Raw genomic sequence first — 26,706 nt, 5'->3', positions numbered from 1 at the left:
TTACCATCTGAGTTCAGCTAGCATAGAGTAATCAATATAATCGGAAATCTCTTGGTCGAGAAAGACGAGACTTTCAGAATAAGCACTTAACCTCGTCGTATATTGAGTAATTTGAAAACCAAGCTCCTTAAGATGACCATTCGTCATATCCAAGTACATAGCCCCATCACTGAATTTCTTGGTTAACTCGATTAACTCGCCATTCTTATCCTTATAATGCAATGGGACTGTATGAGAAAGACCAGGTAACGGGATAACATCCAATATTTTCAACCATGAAGTCGCATCATTGTATTCTCGCTTCACCCAGATTTGACATCGAATTTTCCAGTAGTGGAGTAGATCGCAATGCGAGACTGATAACATACCTTGGTGCTCAAAGATACTGAAACTCTCAACTTTCTCCATGATTGTAATAGCTTCAGGCAACTCCATCGTCTCAAACTTATCGTCAGAGACGTTAAACAGAAGCAATGCTTTGGGACGGAATTTAATGTCCCAAAAAAACCAATGAATAAACCCATTGACAAAACAATTCGCGGAAGTAAGATAGCCATGACTAATAATAGAGTTATCAACCAAATAATCAGCAGAAATAATTCTCCGTGTTCGCTCCTGAACTGAGAAAACCTCAACCAATGGAGTTTCTGTACTTGAAAAATATATTACGACCACCCGATGATCGCTCTTTCGACAATCATAGCCGAATCCCACCACAGATACTCTGTCCCTAATTGTTGTCCTAGGAAGTGTGATGCATTTTTCAAGTATGGGATTCCAAATAAGGATGGGAGTAGAGCGGCCGAGATTATCATTGTTAAAAAGGCACAACAAACCATAGACAGAGCAGAATTGGTGGAAGTAAGGCCATGTATAATCGCAAATCGAATTCTGCTCCTTTAACTTATCCGAATCACGGAATTGAACACAATGCTCGTTATATGTATATCCGTTTTCCGATTTCTTTTTGTAGAGTATTAAGGAATTGGCGTTGTTTTGGGTGTAATGCTTGAGATGTGCAGACATAAAAGTAGGCGAGACTATAAGGGAGCGCCATGATTTGCAGATACAACGACATTTGCCTAGGGTTTTCACAGGAAGATTCTTAAGGATTTCGAACCATATGTCTTGAGACAAATAAGGGTTTACATCTGACAAAGGAGCGTCCTCTACCATATTCTTCATGCTTGATTTGATTCCAAATTGCATATGATTTTTATTATAAACGATATTCGGGGAGAAATTCATAAAGCGAATTGTTGTATTATTATTCGTTTGTGTCTCAATACAATCGATAGGTATCTTATATATAGACTCAAATGTAAACCTAGGATCTCCTATCAATGAAAACCCTATATGATATAATATCAATATTATTCTCTACGATATATTACGATACCATATTTCTTAATTATGAATATATCCATATCTCGACATATCCCGATATCTCGTAACAATTTTTCTTTGACAACGAAATTATCCTATTTGACCTGAACCAATCCAACAACTTCCCAAAAAAATTAAACAACCCAATAACATATTTCATATAACAATATTTTACCTAAATAACATCCACCAACAACCACTTTTCCATAATAAGGACATGAAGGTATTTCTTATAAGGTTATACAATACAATGTTTTATTGAACTAAAAACGATATTCAAAAATTCGAAAATCCGATTTGACATCATGTCACCGATCCAAGATGAAGTCCAATCCAAGTGCAAACATCGGATCACCAAAGAAATATTCTAGGTATTGACGATTTGACGGAGTATTATCGACAGGCCTGTATACAAATGTATAGCAAACACTGTAAAATTATAAGCTAATGAAACTAACATCTGCAAATAGGATAAAGTGGTTTTAGGCCGCTTTGGATGTACCTTCCGAGTTCATCAGCAGTGAGATCGTCAATCTTTTGGTCAATCAGTGTAAGACTCTCCGAGAAGGCTCTTAACTTGGTTGAATCTCTAATTGCATAAAGACCAAGGTCTGTAATTTGCTTTGTCTTGTGATCATAGGATACCAACTCTCGACTGCCTTCCTTAGCGAACCCAATTAGTTCCTCGTTCTCTCCCAAGTATTCGAATGTACCAATACTGTAAAACTTGGGTAACATTTCAACAAACAAGATTTTGTACCATGAACTATCCACATTATAGTCAAGTTTCACCCAAATTTGACAATGTACCACCCTATGGTCATGAGATTTGCCTAAGGGAATGCCATGATTTGCAGACACAACGACATTTGCCTAAGGTTTTTACCGGAATACAATGTTTTATTGAACTTAGTTGATTTATCTTGACGATGACCAAGCTCCGAAAAAGTGAAGTCGGTCCTAGTATCAGTGAAGAGCAACATTTTGTCATTACTTCTCCTAGCAAACCCAAATAGATTACCATTTCTTCCCAAGTACTCAACTGGACCTGTAAAGATATGTATACCCACTGAAACACTCAATATCATACACCAAGACACTTCTTCTTTAACCCAAATCTTACAAAACCCAATTTGGAAAAACCCATATTCATCGTACTCACAATGAGACACTGACAACTCAGATTTATACTCGAAAATACCGATTGTGTCTGCAGACCGCTTCTTTAATAAGAGGGCTTCTGGAATTTTAATCATTCGAAAAGTTTCTTCAACCACATCGAACAAAAGAATCCATTCACCAATTGAAGAATCGATTCCATTATCCCAAGTGAGCCAATGAATGACCCCATTTACAAAGCAATGTGAAGAGGAGACCCAATGAATCGAGTTATCAATCAAATAATCTGCGGGGATAGTCCTCCATATCCGATCCAAAACCGAATACACCTCAACAAACGGGGAAAACTCGTTGTTGTCAGACTTGACACGACTAAAACTAATCTTAACAACCCGATGGTCATTTTTGAAATCGTTATAAGCAAAACCCAACACTGACGTCAGGTTACGCGATTTACAAGTAGCGACCATAGACGTAGGCAAGTTGATCATTTTAGAAAGAAAGGGATTCCATAACATGATTTGTCTTCTGGGACCGAGATAACGACGATATGAAAGGCAAAGCAAACCATGGATGGACCCTACAAAGTAATTACACTGCTTGAGAGTGACATATACTGAAGTATGATACGCTTGAAGGGGGATAGAACCCGAGTCAAGAAAGAAAAGGTATTGCTCGTTTGTTTTGCGGTAGAGAAGTAAGGAATTTGTGTCGTTTCGAGTGTAATACATAAGATGTGCAGCTATAAAAGAAGGGGAAACAATAAGGGAATGCCATAATTTGCAAACACAACGACATTTGCCTAAGGTTTTGACAGGAAGATTCTTAAAGATTTCGAACCATATGTCTTCTGAGAAACATGGGTTTACATCAGACATTTTTAGTACTGAATATAAGATAATGTGAGCACAAATTCTAGAATATAAGACGGTCTCATATATAAGATGGTCCTTCAGTATTTAAGGTACAAGGGGAAGTAGTTGGTTCATTAATCAAGCCATTTTGGTTCCCAATAATTGTGTAGAAAAACATAATCTGTCTCAACATTTCCCAGTACTAAGTGGGAAGGGTGTTTGACTTTTAATTTGAATGGTTTTGATCAAGAAATTTAACTTCTGCTTCTAATTTTCACAAGTGCTTAAATAAGACGGTTTAAAGGTGTTTAATAGTCGATCTTAAAGATCGCTCATTGGCAACAGATCGGATCGAATCGAATCGAGTTTGTGTTCATTTCCCAAGCCACGAAACCGAAAATTCAGAAATTGTTTTGCGAGCGGCAACGCTGGGGCTATTTAATTTGCAAAGTACGAAACTAATAACTTAAACAAAGGGTTTTATTTGATAAGGGGATTGAGAACAAGAGAATGGTGGTGGTAGTTCGTGGATTGGTGGTCGGAGCAAGGAAAATGAAGAGGATGAAGGAGGCATGTTAGGGAGATAACTACTCGCGGTCTCACACAGCAAGAAGTTCAGTTTTATTAAAAAAAAAGAAAAGAAAAGCAGGGAAAACGATAAGGGAATGCCATGATTTGCAGACACAACGACATTTGCCTAAGGTTTTCGATCACAGGAAGATTCTTGAGGATTTCGAAGCATATGACTTCTGAGAGACATGGATTTAGGTCTGGCATATTTAGTAGATGAAGAATTGATATGGTGAAATGATGGATGAGTTAAGTGAGCACAACCACGTACGTATTAAGGGGAAAGGAACAAGGATGTCGTGTACGTATAATATAGAATGGTTTACTAATAAAAACGATCACAATCTACAATAAAAAAACACGCTTTTTATGAATACATGTATCAAATGAAATAGACGCTTTTAGACAATACAAACAATAAGAGCATTACAAATCGGAGTACAAATAACACAGGGAAATTTTTTTGGCCCCCCAAATATGCATAAGTAATAGGGAAACTTTGAGATAAAATGCAAGAATTTTAAATTTGATCCGTTAGATGATTTTGGATATACCTTTTGAGTTAAGCGGCAGTGAGATCTTCAATTTTTTGGTCGAGCAATGCAAGACTCTCCGAAAAAGCGCTGAACTTGGTAGATTCGCTTACATGTAGACCAACTTTTGTAATTTTGTAAGTCTTAGGATCATAGGACACTATCTGCCCATTGCTTTCCTTAACGAACCCAATCAGTTCCTTGTTGGGTCCCAAGTACTGTACTGGCCCCTTATGGCTATACCCAAAGAACGTGTAGTCGCAAACATTCAACAATTTGCACCATGAACTCTCAACGTTGTAGTCTCGTTTCACCCAGATTTCACATTTAACTAATGTATTTAGATCCCATAACAAGTAGTCGCAAAGGGACATCGATAACATACCGTGGTACTCAAATATACCAAAAACAATTGAGTTACTCTTTTCAATTTATTCGGGCAGTTCCGTCATTGCAAATCTTTCTTCGGTGACATTAAACAAAAGCAAGCATACGCGTCTAGAAGAACTCATCCCCACTTTTTCATTCAGAATCTGCCAATGAATAACTCCATTACAAAAACAGCTTGAAAAGGAAACAAGTTTGATCGAGTTATCAACTAAATATTTAGCGCAAATTGACTTCCCATGTTCGTTCCTGTACCGAGTAAACCTCTACAAATGGCGTGTTTCCATCCAAATGACTAATTTTAATCACCCGATAATCATTCCTATGACAATCATATCCGAACCCCACCACCGAATATCTTCCCGTAAACGTGGACTTCGGAAGTTTAATGGATTTCTGAATTATGGGATTCCATATTAAAATATGGTCTTTCGGGGCAAAATAATTTCTTTCGGAGACGCACACCAAACCATTGACGGACCCAACAAAAGAAATTCGAGGTAGAATCAAAGGGCAAGTTGAGGTGTGAAGTCTATTACCTTGTTTCAACATATCTAAATCACGGAAGATACTAATTTGATCAAATTCTCTGGATTCTGAACTCTTGACAGTCTCGTTGTACAGAATAACCGAATTGGCATCGTTACGAGTGTAATGCTTAAGGTGTGCAGTCATAAAAGAAGGGGAAACAATGAGAGAATGCCATGATTTGCAAACACAACGACATTTACCTAAGATTTTTACGGGAAGTTCCTTGAATATTTCGAACCATATGTCTTGAGAGATACGTGGATTTACATCCGACATTTTATTTGTGTTTCTTACTGATGAACTTATTTGATACCGAAAAACAAAAGGAAAATATATGAGAAAGGCAAATTGTATGTTGGAAAAACCCTAAACGGCCGTATCACTTTATATGGGATTTGGAAAGATTTTGAGGAATTAATATGTAACAGAGTAATTTATTTTCCAAAAATCCAATTTCCTTTATTCCCTTAACTTTTTTCCTATTTTTCCTAGTTACAACTTCCATAAAACAATTCTCCTACGAAACCGAAACTTTTAACAAAACTAGAATGACATTGTTTTATCACAGGTTATAGAAGTATTAGATTAGATATTCTACTGTGCATAGTATTGATAAAAAAATTCTCTTGTTTTTAAGCTTCTTTTTCCATTCATCCTTTCCAACCTCGTCTGCTTGCTCGCTTCGGGCCATCATCAACAATTGCTACTAGACACCAGGACCGCTGCCTCGCCTTAGCCGCCACAAACTATTTCGATTTGTAAGTTTTAATTTTTTCCCAAAATCTCAAACCCTAATTCAATTTGACGATTGTAAACGAAATATTAAGATCAAGTTTGTATTTCTATAATATAAGTTGATATAAGCTCGGATTGCTTTGGATTATTCGATTAGTTGTTAGTTTGATTTTTTTTTTTTTTTTTTTATGAAAGTTGTTAGTTTGATTTTCTGCCTGTTGCTACCCGTGTAGCTGGGCTCTCCCTCCGCATAGTTGGTTCAAAGTCAACGTGGATGCGGCCTTCTCCCATTCCTCCTCCTGTGCTGGCATTGGGTGTGTTGTCAGGAACGATATTGGGTCTTGGGTGAAGGGTTGGTCGTCTAGATTGATTGCTCCTAACCCCCTTGTTTGTGAGATCCTCGCCATTCGGGAGGGACTCCAGTTCGGTGCTCATTCTTTGGATAAGTGTATTATTGCCTCGGATTGTCTTGTTGCGGTCAATAACATATTGAGTAGTGCCCTTCCTTGTGGTCCGTATACTAACATTATCCTTGAGTGTAGGGATCTCTTGGAAAACTCTCACCATTTGAAGCTCATGTTTGAGAAGAGGTCGGCTAATGAAGTCGCGGATGCTCTTGCCAAGTTCTCTTTAAAGGATACCACTTCTTGTAATGGTTTCTTTATTTGGGATCTTGCCCCTCCTTTTGTTAGTAGGTTATGTACTTTGGACTTTGTTTCGGCCATTGAGCCGCTTCCCCCCGACCCGCCCCCGTGATGTATTTCTCTTGAACTTGACTTTTATTTAATCTAAGTTCTTTCGTTCCAAAAAAAAAAAAAAAAAAAAAAAAAAAAAAAAAAAAAAAGATTTTGGTTATACTGTAATCTTGCATGGGAATATCTCACAACTTTATCTTCCCTCCATATTAATCTTAGCTCATATTTAGAGACGTTGGCCTAAAAGTCCTCTGACCTCAAATATGAGATTTACAGAATGTATCTTGATTAATCCTTCATTTTTGCAATTTGCTTAAAAAGCCGATAACCATTTCAAATCTTTGTATTCCGATACTAGAAGTTAACAGTAGTAGTCATTCCTTTGCTCTTGTATTTATATGATGTAAATATGTTGATGTTTAAACTTAAAAATCTTTCTTATTTCAGGTTGCATTTATGGAGGAAGCCGTGCAAGAGTCAAATGTCAACAATGATTCAATGAATATTGTACAATTAAAAATCGGTCGCCACTATCTCCACACGATGATAGTCTTCCTTTCAAAGAGGTTAAAGGAACATCATTGTCTGATTTGTCTTTAGTTAAAATTTCCTTGAAATATTTGGATTTTATTAAGGCGACCGAGTTACAACATCTCAAACTCTATGGTCACATTTTGCTCATGGATGATCAAGGCAATGAATTTGCTCTTTTTTATCGAGACCGTGACAATGCAGAGGAGGTTCCCGTAATCATTGAAAACTCTGATATCACTATAACCCTTGAAAGGTTTCAATTGGAGAGCCCTAGGGTTTCGCCTGGTACATTTTGTTTGGTTTTTCATATTTGGGAGAAATATTTAGAAATATTTAGACAATCGCTCTCAACAATGACTTTCCGGGACTGCATCCTTCTAGCTTCTTGCAGACCCAACAATATCGCTTCAGCCTCCGCCATTGCTACATCACCCCCTATACCTCGCTGCAACACCACCGCCCACTCAACTCCGCCCGCCGAATCCCGACAAACCGCTTTTGACCCCCACACCTACCCCCTCCATGACCCCTGCATCCATATTTATCTTAGACACCCCCAATTCCGGCGGCTCCCAGCTCCCTAGCCGAAACCCCTCCACACCACTCGGCACACTTTCACCTTGCACCGACTCCATTTCCCAGATAACACCCCAAATCCTCCGCATAATCCCACCCACATCCCACCTTTCCCCCTCAAAAACCAGCTTATTTATCCTTTCCCATAAAACCCAACATGTGACAAGGAACAAAACCCTCTCCTTCTCCCCCAGCTCCCTTAATGCAGCCTCCAACCAATCCCTCACCAACATATCACCCCGCCATACCCCCTTATCAACCCCCACCTCCTCCCAAACTTCATCACCCCAACCGCAACCCCTTATAGCATGAAAACAAGACTCGAGTTCACTATGACAACGAGGACATGCTACATCACCACTACCCAGCCGACGAGCTATATTAACCTTCGTAGGAATCGCATCATGGCATAGTTGCCACATAAAAACTTTATACCGCGGGAGAACAGGTACCTTCCAAATCACCTTCCATAACCAACCTTCATTCGCAAAATCAGACTGCCCAACCTCCGACTCACCATCCTCTACAAGCAACTTATACCCGGTCTTCACAGAGTACTCCCCATCGCGCGTATGATCCCACACCCAACTATCCACAGCTCCTACCTCCCCAAGTCGAATGCCTTTAATTCTCACTGCTTCGAAAGGCAAGAACAAACTATCAATCTTCGCCTCATCCCACCGGTTCTCACCATCAACCATCAACTCAGCTACTCGCATATCAATATCGGCATGTTCCCGTGGAGAGATGACACACCTTGATTTCGTTCCCGGGACCCATGGATCCGTCCAAACCCTAATATCAACACCCGAACCAATACGACGACGGACTCCAAGACCCATAACCTCCTTCGCACCAAAAATGCTTCTCCACGTATAACTCGGATTATTTCCAATCTCAGCTTCCATAAAAGAACAATTGGGAAAATACTTACCTTTCAAAATCCTCCCCATTAAACTTCCATCCTCACATATTAATCTCCAAGCTTGCTTAGCTAACAAAGCCCTATTAAAATCTTCAAAATCACGAAAACCGAGCCCTCCTCCCGCCTTAGGCCGACACAAATACCTCCAAGCTACCCATGACATTTTCCTCTTACCATTATTCGAACCCCACCAGAATCTCGACACCATAGAATGTAACTCGTCACAGAAATTGGCAGGTAGTCTAAAAACACTCATCGCATAAGTAGGAATAGATTGGGCCACTGCCTTTATCAGAATAAAAATGAACCCAAAAAATCGTTCGAAAACATCTGAATTTGTAACCGACCGAACACCCGATATGATTAATTATAAGAGTACCTGAAACCCGACTCAATCCGAATCGAACCACGAAACTGAATCGAACTCAATAATAATTGAAAATACCCGGACTTAACTATATCTGAACTGATAAGAATAGAACCGATTGACCTGAATGAGAAACATCTATTTTCTCATAAATAATCTCATAATTAGGTATTTTTTTCATTGATTTTTATTTATTAATAGTATTATGAATTGTAACATTCAAATTGAAAAATATAAGGTATATATAAGCTAATTTTTTGACTTGAAACTCAAGAAAATTATGACCCGAAACTCAACTGAACTGAACTGAAACATATCCGACCCGAATCGTAACCGGCTCGAAAGAGCACAAACCGATTGAAGTTGCTACCGAAACGAACCTGGTCGAAATAAGGTCAACCTAATTTAAATCGAACCGATTCCACCTGATCCGAAACTGAATTGAATGACTCGTTTGCCTAGTGACCCGATTTAAAGTGAACCGAATAACTCGATTTAAAGTGAAAGAATTTACTTATTCTATACATGACGGTCTAAAATATCGTAAATTCGTACGGGATCAACACTAGTAACCTTATCTACTAAGCTAGTTGACACCTGCAAAGACGTCTCATAGTATAAGATGGGCTTTTCAATAATTTGCGAGGGCTTTTCATAGTATAAGACGGGCTTCTCAAAATCTTTCCAATAATTCCCATTATAGAGAGAGTGATATACGGCCGGCCAGTTTAGGTTTTTTCCAACAGCCAGTTTAAATAATTTCTCAGATATTTTGTTTTTCAGTATCAAATAAGTTCATCATCAGTACGAAGCACAAATAAAATGTCGGACGTAAATCCATGTATCTCTGAAGACATATGGTTCGAAATCTTCAAGAAATTTCCTGTAAAAACCTTAGGTAAATGTCGTTGCGTATGCAAATCATGGCATTCTCTAATTATTTCCTCTTCTTTTATGGCCGCACACTTTAAGCATTACACCCAAAACGAAACCAATTCATTAATTCTGTACAAACATATTGCCGAAAGTTCAAAATTCGGCAGTACAGATTTTGAACAAATCAGTCTCTTTCGTGATTTTGATATGATGAAACAAGGGAATAGACTTCACACCTCAATTTTCCCTTTTATTGTACCTCAAACTTTTCCGTCTTGCTTTTATTTTGTTGGGTCCGTTAATGGTTTGTTGTGCGTCTCTGATAGTAGTCATCTTCGCCCTAGAGACCGTATCTTGATATGGAATCCTTTAATTCAGAAATCTGTTAAACTTCCTGAGTCCAATTTTACGACGGCCCTTTCTGTTGTAGGGTTCGGCTATGATTGTCTTAGGAATGATCATCGGGTAGTCAAAATTAGTTATTCGGATACAAAGAAGCCATTGGTAGAGGTTTACTCGGTTCAGGAACGAACATGGAGGACAATTTCCGCTAAATATTTGGTTGATAACTCGATCATCAATAATGTCTCCGCTTCACAATGTTTTCATAGAGGAGTTATTCATTGGCTGCTTCTTAGTAAAAACACGGGAATCGGTCCTTCTCTTGTTGAATGCTTGCTTTTGTTTGATGTCGCGGAAGAAAGATTTGCAAAGATGGAACTGCCTAAAGAAATCGTAAAGAATGGCTCACGTAATTTCGGTATATTTGAGTACGGAGGTAGGTTATCTGTGTCCCATTGCGATTATAGAGTCCGGAATATGGAATTTTTAGCTCAATGTAATATCTGGGTGAAACGAGACGACAATGTCGAGGGTTCGTGGTGCAAAATATTGCGTGTCATTAATCTTCATGACTATTGCCATATGTGTCCGATAGAATACTTGGGAGCGAACGAGGTATTGATCGGGATGGATAAGGAAAACAATGGACAACTTGTGTCCTACGATCCTAAAACTAGGCAAATTACGAAACTTGGTTTTCTAGTAAGCGAATCTACCAAGTTTAGCGCTTACTCGGAGAGTCTTGCATTGCTCGATCAGAAGATCGACGATCGACGATCCCACTGCTGATGAACTAAGACCACTTTATCCTACATTTGCTTGCTAATGATTTTGCGTTGTTTGCCATACATTTGTATGTAGGTCCGTCAACGATAGTTCCCCCCTTTCTTGAATATATGTTTGGTGACAACAAGGATGAAGCTGATCAATTTCTGAAATTGTAAAAAAAAATAAGAGTTACTACTCTTATTTGGGCTTTTATCGTTCACAAATTATCGAGTGAGACGGTTTTACATTGTGAGACGGTCTATATTATAAGTAAACTATTCATTTAATGCTAATAAATGAGTCGTCATTTTACAAAATGAGACTGTCTTACTCGCGCAATAACTAATCCCTTCGTGCCTTCATTTAAGGCGCAGTTTGGGGTATTTGAACTAAGGCCCTGTTCTTTCTGGCTTTTAAAAGCTGAACTAAATGGAGCTGAACTGAACTGAGTTGTGTTTTATTTTGTGTTCAATCATTTAGTTTTATCAAGCAGGTTAAACATTTATTTGATGAATGCATTTGGATTGAATTTAATCGAGGATCGATTTTTATTTGGAGTCTGATATTCGATTATATTTTTCCGTTTAGTTGTGCTTTTATTTTTCCCTACTTCCTAAGATTATTTGGAATTTCTCTACCTCTTAAAACTTGTGAGGGGAATTTTGAATAAACGGGCAATTCTAAAGAATCGAAAAAAGTATCGCATGCAGAGTACTTTTAGTGTTGGCTTTTCTGTTATTGTTCTATTTTGATGCCATAATTTTACACTGCTGCATTTTCCGATTTGGGCCATCCGGATTTGGGCCGGCATGCCATAAACGGACCATCCGGATTTGGGCCGGCATAACCATTAGGATAATAAAGCTCTCCCTCATGAATTTTACACTGCTGCATTTTCCGAGTCTCGAACAAGAGATCTCTGGTTAAATACTCCAATGTTCTTACTTCTTTCGTCTTACATTTCCGTATTATCTTCTACTAAAATGTCGGACGTAAATCCATGTTTCTCCGAAGACATATGGTTCAAAATCCTTAAAAATCTTCTTGTAAAAAACCTTAGGCAAATGCCATTGTGTTTGTAAATCATGGCATTCTCTAATTGTTTCCCCTTCTTTTATGGCAGCACACCTTAAGCATTACACTCAAAACGACGTGAATTCTTTGCTTCTCTACCGCAGCATTTCAGATAACAGCTCGGAGCATGAGCAATACCTTTTCTTTCTCGACTCTGGTTGCGTCCCCCTTCAACGATGTCACACCTCAATTTACCCCTTCAAAAGATGGAGTTTCCTAAAGCGGTAGTAAAAGCGTTGGCAGAAAGTCCCTGTTTTTTCAACTACAAAACTAAGTTAGCGGTGTTTGATTGCGAGCATTATCAACGTGGCAGGTTCACTTTTGAGAATTGTCGAATTTGGGTTAAAGAAGAAGAGACTTGGTGTATGATATTTAAAATTAAGGTGGATGATTATTGTCTTATAAGTCCACTTGAGTACTTAGGCAGAAATGGTAAGCTATTTGGGTTCGATAGGAAAAGTGATGGGATGTTGGTGTTGTATGATGTTGCGAATAAACAATTTATCGAGCTTGGTTTTTTTCGATATCTATATGTTCTAGGTTTGCTGTGTTTACTGATAGTCTCGTATTGCTCGATCAAGAGTCCGATCTTTAACTCAGATGATGAACTCAAAAGGTACCTCCAATCTTCAACTTGAAATGAATTAATTTTAATTTCTGACAAAAATCATACAGTGCAGTATAAGAACATTCATTTTCAATGTTGTTTTCATTTTGATTACAAGCGAGTCTTTTACGCGATAATCTTTTGCAGGATTGTACGCTGAAGATGATGAAAATTTACATCCCAAACGTCACTTCGTCATTGTGTTCCAAGTTGTTTGTGCGTTGCTCGATCTTGTCATACGGATGATGAATTATACTCCTAGCTATGGACTATATTTCCTAAGTTGTCAGATTAGTATTGAATGGTTTATCGTTTTACTAGAATTTGAACTTATGTTTATGAGTATTTTTGGATGAATCAGAATAGTTGAGTAACTGATGTTGAGATGTTGGAATAATGGGGTCCCTCCAAGTGGGGGCCACATGCATTAAATGATAGAAGAAAAAATGGGATTGCTGGAGTTTGCTAGAAGTAGTGAGCGTAGGACGGTGCCAGTAGTAGGACTGTGTAGCATACATATTTTTCAAACTCTGCGTGCTCAGTTGTAAAATGTGCAGTGCCATGGAGTACTATAAATACCAAGCTTCGGAGCATTGCAAATCATCCACATCCCCAGCAAATACATAAACCAGTAAGTGAGAAATAAGAGCCACTTACTGAGAGTGTGAGAGAAAAATACAGAGAGTTTGAGAGTTAGTGTGGTACTGCTCAAATAATCCTGTCAGTACGGTATCCAGTCGGAAAGGCGTAAAATCTCTGACTGAGTCCCACACATTTAGAATATTATTTCTGAGGGTCCGAGTGTTTATCCGGGTAGCCAGAATAATATTTGTAATCTCCTAGTGGGTACTAGGAAAGACATTGTGTTCCCATTATTTTGCTTATAGTGGAGATATTAAGCGGCCTAAGGGTCCCGTGGTTTTTACCCTTATTCAAAGGGGTTTTCCACGTAGAAAATCGGTGTCCATATTCTCTATTTTGTTGACGTATTTATTATCGTCTTGTCCATTTTATAATTACACTCCCGCAAGAGGGTAATAGGTCCACGCTTCCGCTCAATATTTACGCCTGTTACCCAAAAGAGTGGTATCAGAGCTCTGGTTGCTCTCGGTATACTTTGTGTAATTTATTAAAATGGAGGATACCGTCACAATTAGTGGCATGATAAAATTAACGGCGGCCAATTATCCAATATGGAAGCCAAGAATGGAGGATATTCTTTATTGTAAGGAAATGTACCATGTCGTCGCATCTTCGACGAAACCCGTTGATAAAACGGAAGATGCGTGGAATACATTAAATCGAAAGGTTGTCGGATTGATCCGTCAATTTATCGATCAGAGTGTTTTTCAAAGCATGTAGCCGGTGACACGTGGCTAATACACTGGAATAGATTGGAGTCCATGTATGAACGCAAGACGGCTCTCAACAAAGCCTCTCTAGTTAGACGACTAGTGAGACAAGAGTACAAAGACGGTCGTAGCATGGTGGAGCACCTCAATGACTACCAGGGCTTGTTAAATCAGATAACAAGCATGAAGATAAGTCTCGCAGATGAGGTTCAGGCACTCTTACTTCTCGCCTTCCTCCCGGACGGTGGGAAACGCTCGTAGTGTCTTTAAGCAACTCCGTTCAGGAAGGAAACCTCACAATGACAATTGTGAAAGATAGCTTGCTTAATGAAGAAGCTAGAAGAAAAGAATTTGGTACTTCCAACTCTGTGGAAGTCCATGTTGCAGAAACCTCTCGTGGAAGAGGTAAAAGCAAAGGGTCGCAAAAACGCGATCAATCCAGGGGGAGATCGAAGGCCGTAAAAGAAGTTACCGCTACTATTGCGAGAAACCGGGCCACAAGCAAAATGAATGTCGGTTAAGGAAACGTGATCTAGCGAAAGGCAAATCTCGCAACAATGATCACGAAAGCCAAGGTGAAACCAAGATCGTAGTTGCCAAAGTCTTTCAAGTATTTTTCATAGGTTACGATGGTTACCTAAATGTGGCATGTGAGGATAGTATGTGGGTTGTTGACTCTGGCGCGTCATACCACATCACCTCAAATGTCGACTTCTTCTCTTCTTATCTTGCTAGGAAATTACGGTAGTGTAAGAATGGGAAATGATGGTTCCTCCAAAATCATTGGTATTGGAGATGTTTGTTTGCAAACCAACACTGGGCATAAGTTGGTATCTTGAAGAATGTCCGACATGTTCCGACATCCGGTTAAACCTAATGTCCAGGGGATGTTAGATGATGAAGGTTATTGCGATCAACTAAATGATGGCAAGTGGAAGTTGACTAGAGGTTCTATGATCGTGGCGCGAGGAAAGAAGCAGAGAACACTTTATATGACTCAAGCGAAAGTGAGTCATGGAGAGGCAAACATTGTTGCACGGATGCCTCTACCGAGCTTTGGCACAAAAGGCTCGGGCATATGAGCGAGAAGGGCCTACAAATCCTCGCTCGTAAGCAAATCCTCCCTGAAGTAAAAGGTGTGCCCCTAAAACCCTATGTTGATTGTTTGGCTGGGAAACAACATAGGGTGGCATTTCAAAGAACGCCTCGGAAAAGGCGTAGCCACGTTTTGGATTTAGTCCATACGGATGTCTGTTCCATAACAGAAAAGTCACATGACGGTGCATTGTATTTCGTGACTTTCATTGATGATCATTCTAGAAAAATATGGGCTTCTGCTTTGGCGAACAAGTCCCAAGTACTAGAATCATTCAAGGTGTTCCATGCTAAAGTTGAGAGAGAAACTGGCATGAAGTTGAAGAGCGTTAGAGCAGACAACGGCGGTGAGTATCGGGGTCCGTTTGAAGAGTATTGTCGAGACCATGGAATTAGGCTCGAGAAAACGGTTCCCAAGACACCACAACAGAATGGTGTAGCAGAGAGAATGAACAGGACAATCGGAGAAAGGATTCGGTCCATGCTCTCTCACGCAAATCTTCCAAAAACGTTTTGGAAAGAAGCACTAAGGACAGCTGTCTACCTGATTAACCGATCCCCCTCAGTTCCTCTGGATGGTGATATCCCAGAGAGAGTCTGGACGGAAAAAGATGTTTCCTACAAGAACTTGAGAGTCTTCGGATGTAGAGCGTTTGCTCATATCCCGAGAGACGAAAGAGCCAAGCTTGACAGCAAGACGAAGCAATGCATCTTCGTTGGGTATGGGGAAGAAGATTTCGGTTATCGTCTATGGGACCCGGTAGATAAGAAGATCTTCAGAAGTAGAGATGTGGTATTCTTCGAAGATCAGACGATAGAAGACTTTGAGAAACCCAAGAAACCAAAGTCTAACCCCATGAGTCCAGCTAATGTGGACCCAAAAGCTCCTGAAGGGAATGATGATCATGGGGGAGAAGATCACAATGATGATCTTGACGGTGATGTGCCAAAGCCACCGCAAGATCAAGTGATTCAACAGCCTCAACAACAACCTCAAGAAGTGAGGAGATCTGATAGGCATCGAAAGCCAAACTCCCTCCTTTCACCTGATATATGGGCATTGCTTAATGACGGGGGAGAGCCAGAGTCTTATAATGAGGCTATTGCGGATGTTCACCGAGAAAGAGTGGAAAATAGCCATGCAAGACGAGATCAAATCCTTGCATGAGAACCACACATATGATCTGGTAGAGTTGCCAAAGGGCAGGAAAGCACTCAAGAATAAGTGGGTGTTCAAGTTGAAGACTGAAGAAAATAGCTCACAACCAAGGTACAAGGCAAGGTTGATTGTGAAAGGTTGATCAAAAGAAGGGAATAGATTTCGATGAAATTTTTCTCCGGTCGTGAAAATGTCTTCGATCCGAGTTGTGCTTGGCATGGCCGCAAGCATGGATATGGAGATCGAACAACTCGACGTGAAGACTGACCTTCCTACATGGTGATTTGGAAGAAGAAATTTTCATGGAGCGGACTGAGGGGTTTGAGGAGAAGGGAAATGAACACTTAGTGTGTCGGTTGAACAAGAGCTTGTACGGTCTAAAACAAGCTCCACGACAGTGGTATAAGAAATTTGAATCCTTCATGATAGATCATGGCTATCGAAGACGATCATGCGGACCACTTTGTGTATTCGTGAAGAAGTTTCCGACGGGGATAATATTATCCTCCCGTTATATGTTGACGATATCCGATCGTTGGTCGTGATACTATGAAGATCGCTAATTTGAAGAAGGCGATGACCAAGTACTTTGCTATGAAAGACTTGGGTCCTGCAAAACAAATCCTTGGAATGAAAATCTCCCGTGACAGGGAAAATAAGAAAATATGGTTGTCACAGGAGAGGTATATTGAGAAGTTGTTAGAGAGGTTCAACATGCATAAGGCGGCCGTAAGTTCTCCACTAGCTGGTCATTTCAAGTTGAGCTCTCGACAATGTCCTGAAAATGAGGCCGATGAACAAGAGATGCAGAAAGTTCCTTATGCATCTCAGGTTGGAAGTCTTATGTACGCGATGGTGTGCACAAGACCGGACATAGCTTATGCGAGTTGGTGTCGTTAGCGGTTCCTCTCAAATCCAGGAATAGCGCACCGGGAAGTCTGTCAAATGGATCCTCGTATTTGCGCGGTACCTCCAAGATGTGTTTATGTTTTGGTCAAGGTGACCACGTGCTAGATGGATATACAGATGCCGATCTAGCCGGAGATTCGACTCCGAAAATCAACCGGGATACCCGATGACTTATGCGGGGAGCGATATCATGGCAATCCAGGTTATAGAAGTGTGTAGCTTTGTCCACTACAGAGGCGGAGTACATTGCGAATCGAAGCTTGTAAGGAACTTTTATGGATGAAGAAGTTCTTACAAGAGTTAGGGCAAGAAGAAGGAGAAGTATCGACTATATTGTGATAGTCGAGTGCGATTCATCTCGCAAAGAATCCCACCTTCCATTCCAGGTCCAAGCATATAGATGTCAGATATCATTGGATCCGAGATGTGTTAGATTCCAATCTCCTAGAGCTCGAGAAAATCCATACCGACGATAATGGGTCGGATATGATGACGAAGACGTTACCCATGGAGAAGCTCGATGTGTGTCGAAAGAAAGCGGGTATGGCGATGTCCCCACCTAGTCGGGAGGGGGAGAATTGTTGGAATAATGGGGTCCCTCCAAGTGGGGGCCACATGCATTAAATGATATAAGAAAAAATGGGATTCTTTGGAGTTTGCTAGAAGTAGTGAGCGTAGGACGGTGTCGTAGTAGGATCGTGTAGCATACATATTTTTCAAACTCTGCGTGCTCGGTTGCAAAATGTGCGGTGCCATGGAGTACTATAAATACCAAGCTTGAGCATTGCAAATCATCCACATCCCAGAAAATACATAAACCAAGTAAGTGAGAAATAAGAGCCACTTGCGAGAGTGTGAGAGAAAAATACGAGAGAGTTTGAGAGTTAGTGTGGCTTCGCTCAAATAATCCTGTCAAGACGGTATCCAGTCGGAAAGGCGTAAAATCTCTGACTAAGTCCCACACATTTAGAATATTATTTCTGAGGGTCCGAGTGTTTATCCGGGTAGCCAGAATAATATTTGTAATCTCCTAGTGGGTACTAGGAAAGACATTGTGTTCCCATTATTTTGCTTATAGTGGAGATATTAAGCGGCCTAAGGGTCCCGTGGTTTTTACCCTTATTCAAAGGGGTTTTCCACGTAGAAAATCGGTGTCCATATTCTCTATTTTGTTGACGTATTTATTATCGTCTTGTCCATTTTATAATTACACTCCCGCAAGAGGGTAATAGGTCCACGCTTCCGCTCAATATTTACGCCTGTTACCCAACATGAGATTGCCTTCACCGTTTTGTATTATCAAAGATGCATACAGTCGTGGAGCGAGGGGGAGTTAGCAAGGGCGCTCGCCCCGATGGCTTCTGAAAATTTCAAAGCTTTGATTTAAATTTTAAATTTTTTCGGAGGTTACCTTTTACTATTACCTCTTCGCCCTCGCCGACACAAGTATTTGTGTTGGAAGTTAATCCAAACCTATGTGAACACCATATTGAGAATTATGTTAGGGAGTAAAACCAAGCCTAAAATGAGAATTATTTTTATTCTCAACGCCATATTCGGAAATCACTCATTAATTTCACAATAATGTAAGACGGAAATTGTAGTAACAATGAAAAAGATCAGAGATAACCCGATTCGTAGTGACGTGGTATTAGAACCACTGCCTTGAAAACTATTTCGGTACGACCGTGGTGGCGATCAACAATTTACTGGTAGTTCCTCAAGGATTTACACTGCAGCACCCAGAAACGCCCACTCGAGACTGGGAGCTGTGGAACGAGTTATTTTCATTGCCCAGAAATTTTACAGAAGAAAAGAGAGAAAACACAGAGAGAAGTTGTGTGATTGTGTGTTATTGTATGCTGGAGTGCTGGACTGAGGCTCCTTGAAGAGTTAAGAACGATTAACACCTAAGAGGGGATGGGGTGAATTAGGTGTACCTTTTAAAATTTTATCCTTAACTTGGTTAATTAATTAACTTAAGTAAAGAATATTGAAGTACAAGACTTGAGAAACTTAATTGAATGTAAGTTCACAAGAAGGTACATCAGTTCTATGTCACAGTATAGGTGACTGTGACACATAACTTGATTAAGTACATGCGAGAAATAGCAAAGTGGAAGAACGTAAAAGTAAATGAACAAACAAACGAAATTTTAAAAATTGGTTCAGCCTCTACTCCGAGGCCTACGTCCAACCGTTATTTTATTGCTTGTTTAGAAATTTACTCAAACTTACTAAACCCCTTACAATGAAAATAACTCGCCAACCTACTCCGGTTGCACTCAAACTTAAAGCTACTCCGCTTCAAGAGTTTATGGGTTCTATCTCAAGGTGTTACAGAATCTTGAATCTCAAAAGTTCACTAAATGAACATGGAGATCACAATGAAGATCTAACACGAGAATCATGGAACAAACTCATTATGTCACAAAGACAAATGAACCGATACTTGGAGGTTTTCTGACTTTTTTTCGAAAACAATTTTGAAGACTTAAAATCAGAAAAACGTTTTGCAAACACTCGAAGAACAAGGCTTTAAATGCACAAATGATTTGCAAGGTTTTTACAATAAATGCTTTAGAAGTCTTAAGAAATAAATGTGACTAAGACACTCTATTTATAGTGGATTTAGTCTTAGGTAAGTACAACTTAGAAAAATTAAATCCAATATTAAAATGATAGCTTTAAGTGATGGTAAGTGTTAGACTATAGGCTTGGGGTTTAAGAAATCAGAAAACTTAAGCTACTACACTCAACATGTGACAATTTACCAAAATGGCAAAATGCTTTTCTTACTTTAGAAGTTTAACAAGTCTTCTTTGCCATTTTAGTAAAAGGTGTTTGCACAAATCTAGAGGCTTAGTCAAGTGGGCTTGTGACTCCAAAATTTCAGATTATTTTCAAGCTTTTGAAAATTCAAATGTTTAAGGTTTAAAGTTTGCAAAGTTTTGACACTTAAAAACCTTTAGACAAAATTCCTCCTCCGTATGATAGTACCAGAAACCACAGTACAGCGTACTGTTGCATGGTTTTGCCATTACTTGACTTAAATGAGAATGTTACACTTACTCTTACATTTTTCGACTAAGGCTTGGAAAATATCATTGTCTTGACTTCCTTGATTAGCTTGATCATCTTGAATCATTGTTGAAAGTCCATTTGATTGCTTTAATCACTAATCATTTCAACTAAGAGCAAACAATCAAATAACAAAGGGACTTGACATCATCAACCCAATGTGTTCTAATTAGCTTGATCATCTTGAATCAGGAAGACGTCCTTCACTAGAATGCAGCCATGAGAACAGTAATGAAAACATAATATGAGAAGACAATTTCAACAAAAGCAATTCCGATTCACTGAATAAGAAAACTCAGGGGAGGCCCTTAAGTGGTTCAATTAGGTTCACCGAACCGAGGCCCAATAGGATTGGGGGCCTCATTTGGAAGAAGTTATTGTAAAAGTGCATATTAACATTCTATAAAGTTAACAGTTTTTTCTATGGCATAGTGATAATGGGCCTAATAACAAACAACAAAAAAAGCCTACTGAAGTCCCAGGCTCGGGTCCTAAAGTTGTCATTTTACATCAATTATTTTTGGATTTTTTTGTTGTATTTCTATTATTTTCTTTTTTTTTCATTAGTTAGCTTTAATTATTTATTTTAGGTTCATTCTTTTTTTTTATCTCTTATTTCGTCTTCGTAAATTTTAAAAGTTCATTCGTATAAAATTTCCCCTACAATATTTAAAAGCAAATCCATCATATAAGTGCAAGTGACTTGATAATTTTGCCGTTTTAAAAAAAAAAATGTTGATCTTGCTTATGACCGTATTATCTTGAAACCTCTAACACCCTTGTTTTACTTCTACTTCTAATATAATCGGGTGTGAAAATCATCTATAAGTTAAGACGGTCTTAAATAAGAATGGTGTTAAAAACGTGATCTTATTTAACGAAACGAATATGTTATTGTCAATAATGCACTTTCTGACTATTTTTTTATTGTAGCCTTATTTTTCTAATTACTTTACTTCTAGAAATAAAAGTATAAAAACGCTAATTGGAAGAAATAGAGCGAACATTTGTTCACAAAAAACAAAATAATATAATTAAAGCAATATGACTTAAATCGAAAAATTGACGCGATTAATTTTATATTTATAGTATTTCAAATTTTAAATATTACGCCTCCTCATACATTAAAGGTCTCATATATTTTTATGACTAAAAAAATATGACGCGATCATCGTAAGGGCCTTCACCTAGTATTTGGAACAGGGCCTCCAAATCCAACGGGCCGCCCCTGAGAAAACTTGAACTCGAATTCAACCACAAAACGATTTGATGCCCACATGACAAACAGGGGAAACAAGTCTATAATTTATTGCAAGGGCATGATTGAGCAGCTAAAAAAACAACTTGCAGCATGATAAAGGCGGTAAATCTTCATCATCGCAAGCCTACATACGATAGAACTCACGACTCACCTACCGTGGCTACAGAATCACTCTTTTTATACACCCAAAAATGGAATTGGTAAACAAATAACCGGGACTGACTACGGAGGGAGTACAAAGTAAGCACGTTTTATACTCTTTTTCCCAAAACAAGATTGATTTTTAGGAAATAATGAAAAGAGAGATTAACCATCTAGGTTCAATGGAAGATACAAAGTACGAAAGAGTGTTAAATGACAAAGATAAAGTTTACTTGAGCATAAAGACATGGAATTAAAATAAGTAAAATTATAGCACCAGGAAAGAACACGACATATCGAAAAGCTTAGAAGGAGCAGGGTTGAAAGAAGTATAGAAACAAATAGAGCTTGAAATGATCTTCGAATATTCGAAAATAAGCTTTCACAGTTTCACGTCATGTCACCGATCCTTGATAAAGTCGAAACTAAATGCAAGCGTAAAAAAAATGATCATCCTGCTTGATCAAACCAAATAAATCAATACAAAACAAAGCACAAGATAAGATAGTTCAAATCCAACCATTTTCCATGTCATGCCGAATTAGAAGGCCAGAACTGCACCTAGGGCCATGCCATGCGCCTGAAAAAAATGACAACTTGCAAGGATCAATTAGCGGTTTAGGGCTATGCAGGAGATCAATTGCATAACAAAACCCCAAAAAAGGAAAGTAACATTGCAACGATGAGAGTCATTGACAGACCCGTAAGCAGATGTATATCAAACATTGCAAAATCAACAAAATTAGCATGAGTAAGAGAGTGGCGTACCAACACTAATGTATTTATCGGCTAGGCGAACTGACAACTATACCTTTCGAGTTCATCAGCAGTGAGATCGTCAATCTTTTGGTCGAGCAATACAAGACCCTCCGAATAAGCACTGAACTTGCTGGAATAACTATAACAAAGACCAAGTTTTGTAATTTCCTCAGTCTTAGGATCATAAGACACCAGTTGTCCGCTGCCAGGGTTACCGAACCCGATTAATTCCTCGTCTTCTCCCAAGTATTCAATTGGACCAGCATGGCAAAACCCATGTAACTTCGGATATTCAACAGAGATGATTTTGCACCATGAGCTCTCGACATTATAGTCTCGTTTCACCCATATATGAAAGTTTGCCGAATTAATATTAATATTGAAGCTAGTGGGCTTTTTTCTGCAAAGGGACACCGATAACTTACCTTGATACTCGAATAAACCAAAATCAATCAAATCAGCTCTGCACGATTTTACAAGTTTTTCAGGTAATTTCATCTTCATAAATGTTTCTTCCGAGACATTAAACAAAAGCAACCCCATGGGTTGACTACTACACCAATGAATTACTCCATTCAGAAAGCAATGAGAAGAAGAGACCCAATTGATCGAGTTGTCAACCAAATATCTAGTGGAAATAATCCTCCATGTTCGTTCCTGAACCGAATAAACCTCAACCAATGGCGTGCCTCTACCCGAAAGACTAATTTTGACAACACGGTGATCATTCCTCCGATAATCATAGCCGAACCCCAAGGCAGAGTATTTACTCGTCAATGTGGACTGAGAAAGTTTAATGGATTTCTGAATTAAGGGATTCCATAACAAGATACGGTGTTTTTGGCAAGAATCACTTAAATCAGAGAAGCACAACAAACCATTAACGGAACCACCAAAATGAAAGGAAGGAAATAATTGATTAGTTAGACCAAAAGGGCAAATTGATGTGTGAATTTTATTTCCTGATTTTAACTGAACCAAATCACGAAAGAAAATACACTGCTCGAATAATAGTCTTCTTTCTGAACCCCTTGAAAGCTCTTTGCATAAAATTAAGGAATTGGCTACGTTTCGGGTGTAATGCTTAAGGTGGGCAGCCATAAAAGAAGGAGAAACAATCAGAGAACGCCATGATTTGCAAACACAACGACATTTGCCTAGGGTTTTTACAGGAAGTTGTTTGAAGATTTCGAACCATATGTCTTCAGAAAAACATGGATTCAAGTCCGACATTTTTAGTAGAAGCGTGCTCAACTACAAACAAACAACTCGGTGTAAACTAGAATAATCGACACCACAATTTTAGTACTAAATTGAAACTACCCTTGTCAAATTAGTACCTATTGAAGAGTACCCGGTACACCGTTATCGGAGGAGCGTTGATGTAGCTTGAACCAGCATTGAGTTAGAACCGCTACGAGAAGATTGGACCAAAATGCCCTCTTGTAATTGTCACTCTCTCGCTCAAACCCTAACTTTCCCGCTTACTCTCTTTTATGATGAACAAGCAGGAAAGGATGGTGATGGTGAAGGCGGTAATGAATCTGATGATGAACGAAGAAGATGATGGAGACGATGGTAAATTAATTTGGGCGAATTTTGGTTTGAGGGAATTAATTTCTGGGTATTATCTGGGAAGGAGGGAATTGATTTTGCGGGATTGAATGGGAAAGGGAGAATATGAATGGGAGATAGTAAAAGTAGAACCGTTGTGAAATGGGTCATATCCGAATGACCGATTCGAAAAGGTTTATTCGAGATCCGAAAATGATCTGAACATGATTTGAAATTCGAATTGGCTCGATCCGAACTTTAATTGACCTAATAATGTCCCGATCTAAAAAACATGATCCATAATTGACCCGTTACAAAATGATTCAAGTAACCCAAAATGACCCTAATTGACAACTGTAGACCTGGCAAAACAGGTCAACGGTTCGGATCGAGCCGATTTGAGTCAGGTCAGTTTGGATCTCTCATATTATTGGATTATTTCGGGTCGGGCTAAAAATTGACCCAAAATTTAATGTAATCGAGTTGCAGTTCCACAAATATGTACTCGTGTGTTATTTTTATATGTTTTCAATTAATTATTATATTTATTATCAATGAAATAGTCTTTTACTTTTTAAAATTTTAACATTGTTATTTGAAATTAACTTTTTATCTAATTTAAGATTTAAAAAATAAAATAAAATTAAAATACTCGTCATAATGGAGTAGTTACTTCGTACTCCCTCCTATTATATATTTTCTTCCCTATTTCCTAAAATGGATTATTCATATTTTCTTCCCCTTTCTTATTTTGGAAACTTTTACTCTTATTTTATTCATCATCTCTCCTATCACCAAACTCCACTCAACTCTTTTACTCATATTTTATTACTTTCCTTAATGTTTTGGCCCCACAATTTATTATTTAACTCTTAATTATTCATCCATCTTTCATATCACCAAACCCCACCCAACTCTTTTTCTCCTATTTATTCCTCTCCTTAATACTCGTGCCCACTAACAAGGGGAAGAAAATATAGAATTGGAGGGAGTATTATTTTATTAAGATAATTAGAAAAATATAAAATTAACTTATTTTATAATTTGTTAGTAAATTGTAATTGAAAAAGTAAGAAAATGTTTTAGTGGGTAGAGAATGTGGAAATTATTGGAAATGTTGGTAAGTGAAATATGATTGATAGGATGAAAGAGTTTTGTATAACCCAAGGCATGAAATATTGTTAAAAACTTAAAATACTCTTAAAAAAGCGTACTTAGGTCTCGTTTGGTTCATGCTGGTGTTGAATTCACGTGTTAATTTGCAACTCACTGGAATCCAACTACCGTATAAAATTCACATGAATTGACAAGAACATGTCTAGTTGCTTTGATGGAGTTTGTTTTTCCCATTAATTAAACTCCCCTATATTGTTTGGTTGAAGTATGTCAATTCACCTAATTTTAATCTCTGATTACCAATATATATACTCTTTCGTAATATTAGTAACGCATAATTTATCTTTTAAAAAGGGTAGATTTGTAAATTTTATTAGCAAATGATGTAGGAGTTTTCAATTACCAAGGAGGGGTGGGTAATTTTTTTTTTGGTTTAAACCGGGGTGTCCACCGTCGACAACAGTGTATAATCCCCTCGCCGCGCGTGCTCTCACGAAGAGGTAAACGGCTGGCCAAAGAATTTGCTCCATTCCCATTGGGAGGGATCGAACCCCTGACCTCATGGTTAAGGGATTAGGTGAGCAACCACCACACCAAACACATTTGGTTGGAGGGGTGGGTAATTAAACTCCTCATTATGTAGGAGTTGGAAACTCTAGGAGAGTTTGTAAACTCGTCCATTTTACAAGAAAATGGGCAACCAAACAAACTTTAAAAAAACAATTCATGGGATTATGAAATTCTCATGAATTAGTAAGGTAATCAAACGAGACCTTATTGTAATTCGATTAATATCCAAGTCTACTCAATAATGATGACTACACAGTACACACTCTACCAATTCCTTAAACAAGTTGAAGGGCTTGATGCATTGTGATTTCCTATAACTTCGTATCAACATTTCCAAGGCTTTAGTTAATTGATCCATGTACGAAAGAGGTTGACATTGGAAATAATTAAAAGAATGGTACTCGTATCAATCAACAATTAAGTTCCTATTATTTCATCTTCATAATTCTCAAATTAGACGGTTGGACTCGGTATAAAGTGGTTCATTCGTAGAAGAGTTAGTATGTTACCTTGAGGGTCAAATGGTCGAACCATAGAAGAAACAATTTTTACATATAAATTCAAAAATTATCGCACCAGGAAAGATTACATCATCAAAAAGCTTACAAGAAACCGAGACAAAAGTTGTATAGAAAGAAAAAACCTAGTAAATTGTACTAAAAACGATATTTGATTATTCAAAAATCAGCTTCCACATCAGCTCACCCATCCAAAATGTTCTAGAAATTGACGAGTTTTGTCGACAGGCCTGTATATAAATGTATAGCAAACATTGTAAAATTTGACCGTTTATGCTAAGCAAACTAAAATCTGCGCGTAGGAGAAAGTGG

General features: G+C 38.5%; 4 protein-coding genes across 6 annotated transcripts; 1 reads left to right on the top strand and 3 right to left on the bottom strand.

Annotated features, from left to right (window-relative positions):
• Positions 1-1,176, bottom strand: LOC141627546 (F-box/kelch-repeat protein At3g23880-like). Its single transcript, XM_074440788.1, has one exon. The coding sequence runs from the start codon at positions 1,174-1,176 to the stop codon at positions 1-3; it is 1,176 nt and encodes a 391-aa protein (XP_074296889.1).
• Positions 1,177-2,219: 1,043 nt separating this feature from the next.
• LOC141627535 (F-box/kelch-repeat protein At3g23880-like) lies at positions 2,220-3,383 on the bottom strand. Its single transcript, XM_074440779.1, has one exon. The coding sequence runs from the start codon at positions 3,381-3,383 to the stop codon at positions 2,220-2,222; it is 1,164 nt and encodes a 387-aa protein (XP_074296880.1).
• Positions 3,384-10,034: 6,651 nt separating this feature from the next.
• Positions 10,035-11,219, top strand: LOC141627528 (F-box/kelch-repeat protein At3g06240-like). Its single transcript, XM_074440772.1, has one exon. It carries the CDS (start codon positions 10,035-10,037, stop codon positions 11,217-11,219), a length of 1,185 nt encoding a protein of 394 aa, XP_074296873.1.
• Positions 11,220-19,548: 8,329 nt separating this feature from the next.
• On the bottom strand, positions 19,549-24,352 carry LOC141642034 (F-box/kelch-repeat protein At3g23880-like). Of its 3 annotated transcripts, none has more exons than XM_074450695.1 (3): positions 22,646-24,352; positions 21,714-22,457; positions 19,549-20,769 (listed from the first exon to the last, which is right to left on the bottom strand). In XM_074450695.1, exon 1 carries the CDS (start codon positions 23,867-23,869, stop codon positions 22,667-22,669), a length of 1,203 nt encoding a protein of 400 aa, XP_074306796.1. In that variant the 5' UTR covers positions 23,870-24,352; the 3' UTR covers positions 19,549-20,769; positions 21,714-22,457; positions 22,646-22,666. The 3 variants fall into 3 exon arrangements, with proteins under 3 accessions (XP_074306796.1, XP_074306797.1, XP_074306798.1); XM_074450696.1 differs by having other exon boundaries at positions 19,549-20,681; positions 22,398-22,457; XM_074450697.1 differs by having other exon boundaries at positions 19,549-20,681; positions 22,398-22,457; positions 22,650-24,352.
• Between the last annotated feature and the right edge of the window lie 2,354 nt (positions 24,353-26,706).

This window comes from Silene latifolia, chromosome 2 (assembly GCF_048544455.1).
Source record: "Silene latifolia isolate original U9 population chromosome 2, ASM4854445v1, whole genome shotgun sequence".
Lineage (NCBI taxonomy): Eukaryota > Viridiplantae > Streptophyta > Magnoliopsida > Caryophyllales > Caryophyllaceae > Silene > Silene latifolia.
This window is presented reverse-complemented; position numbering and strand designations above follow the sequence as displayed.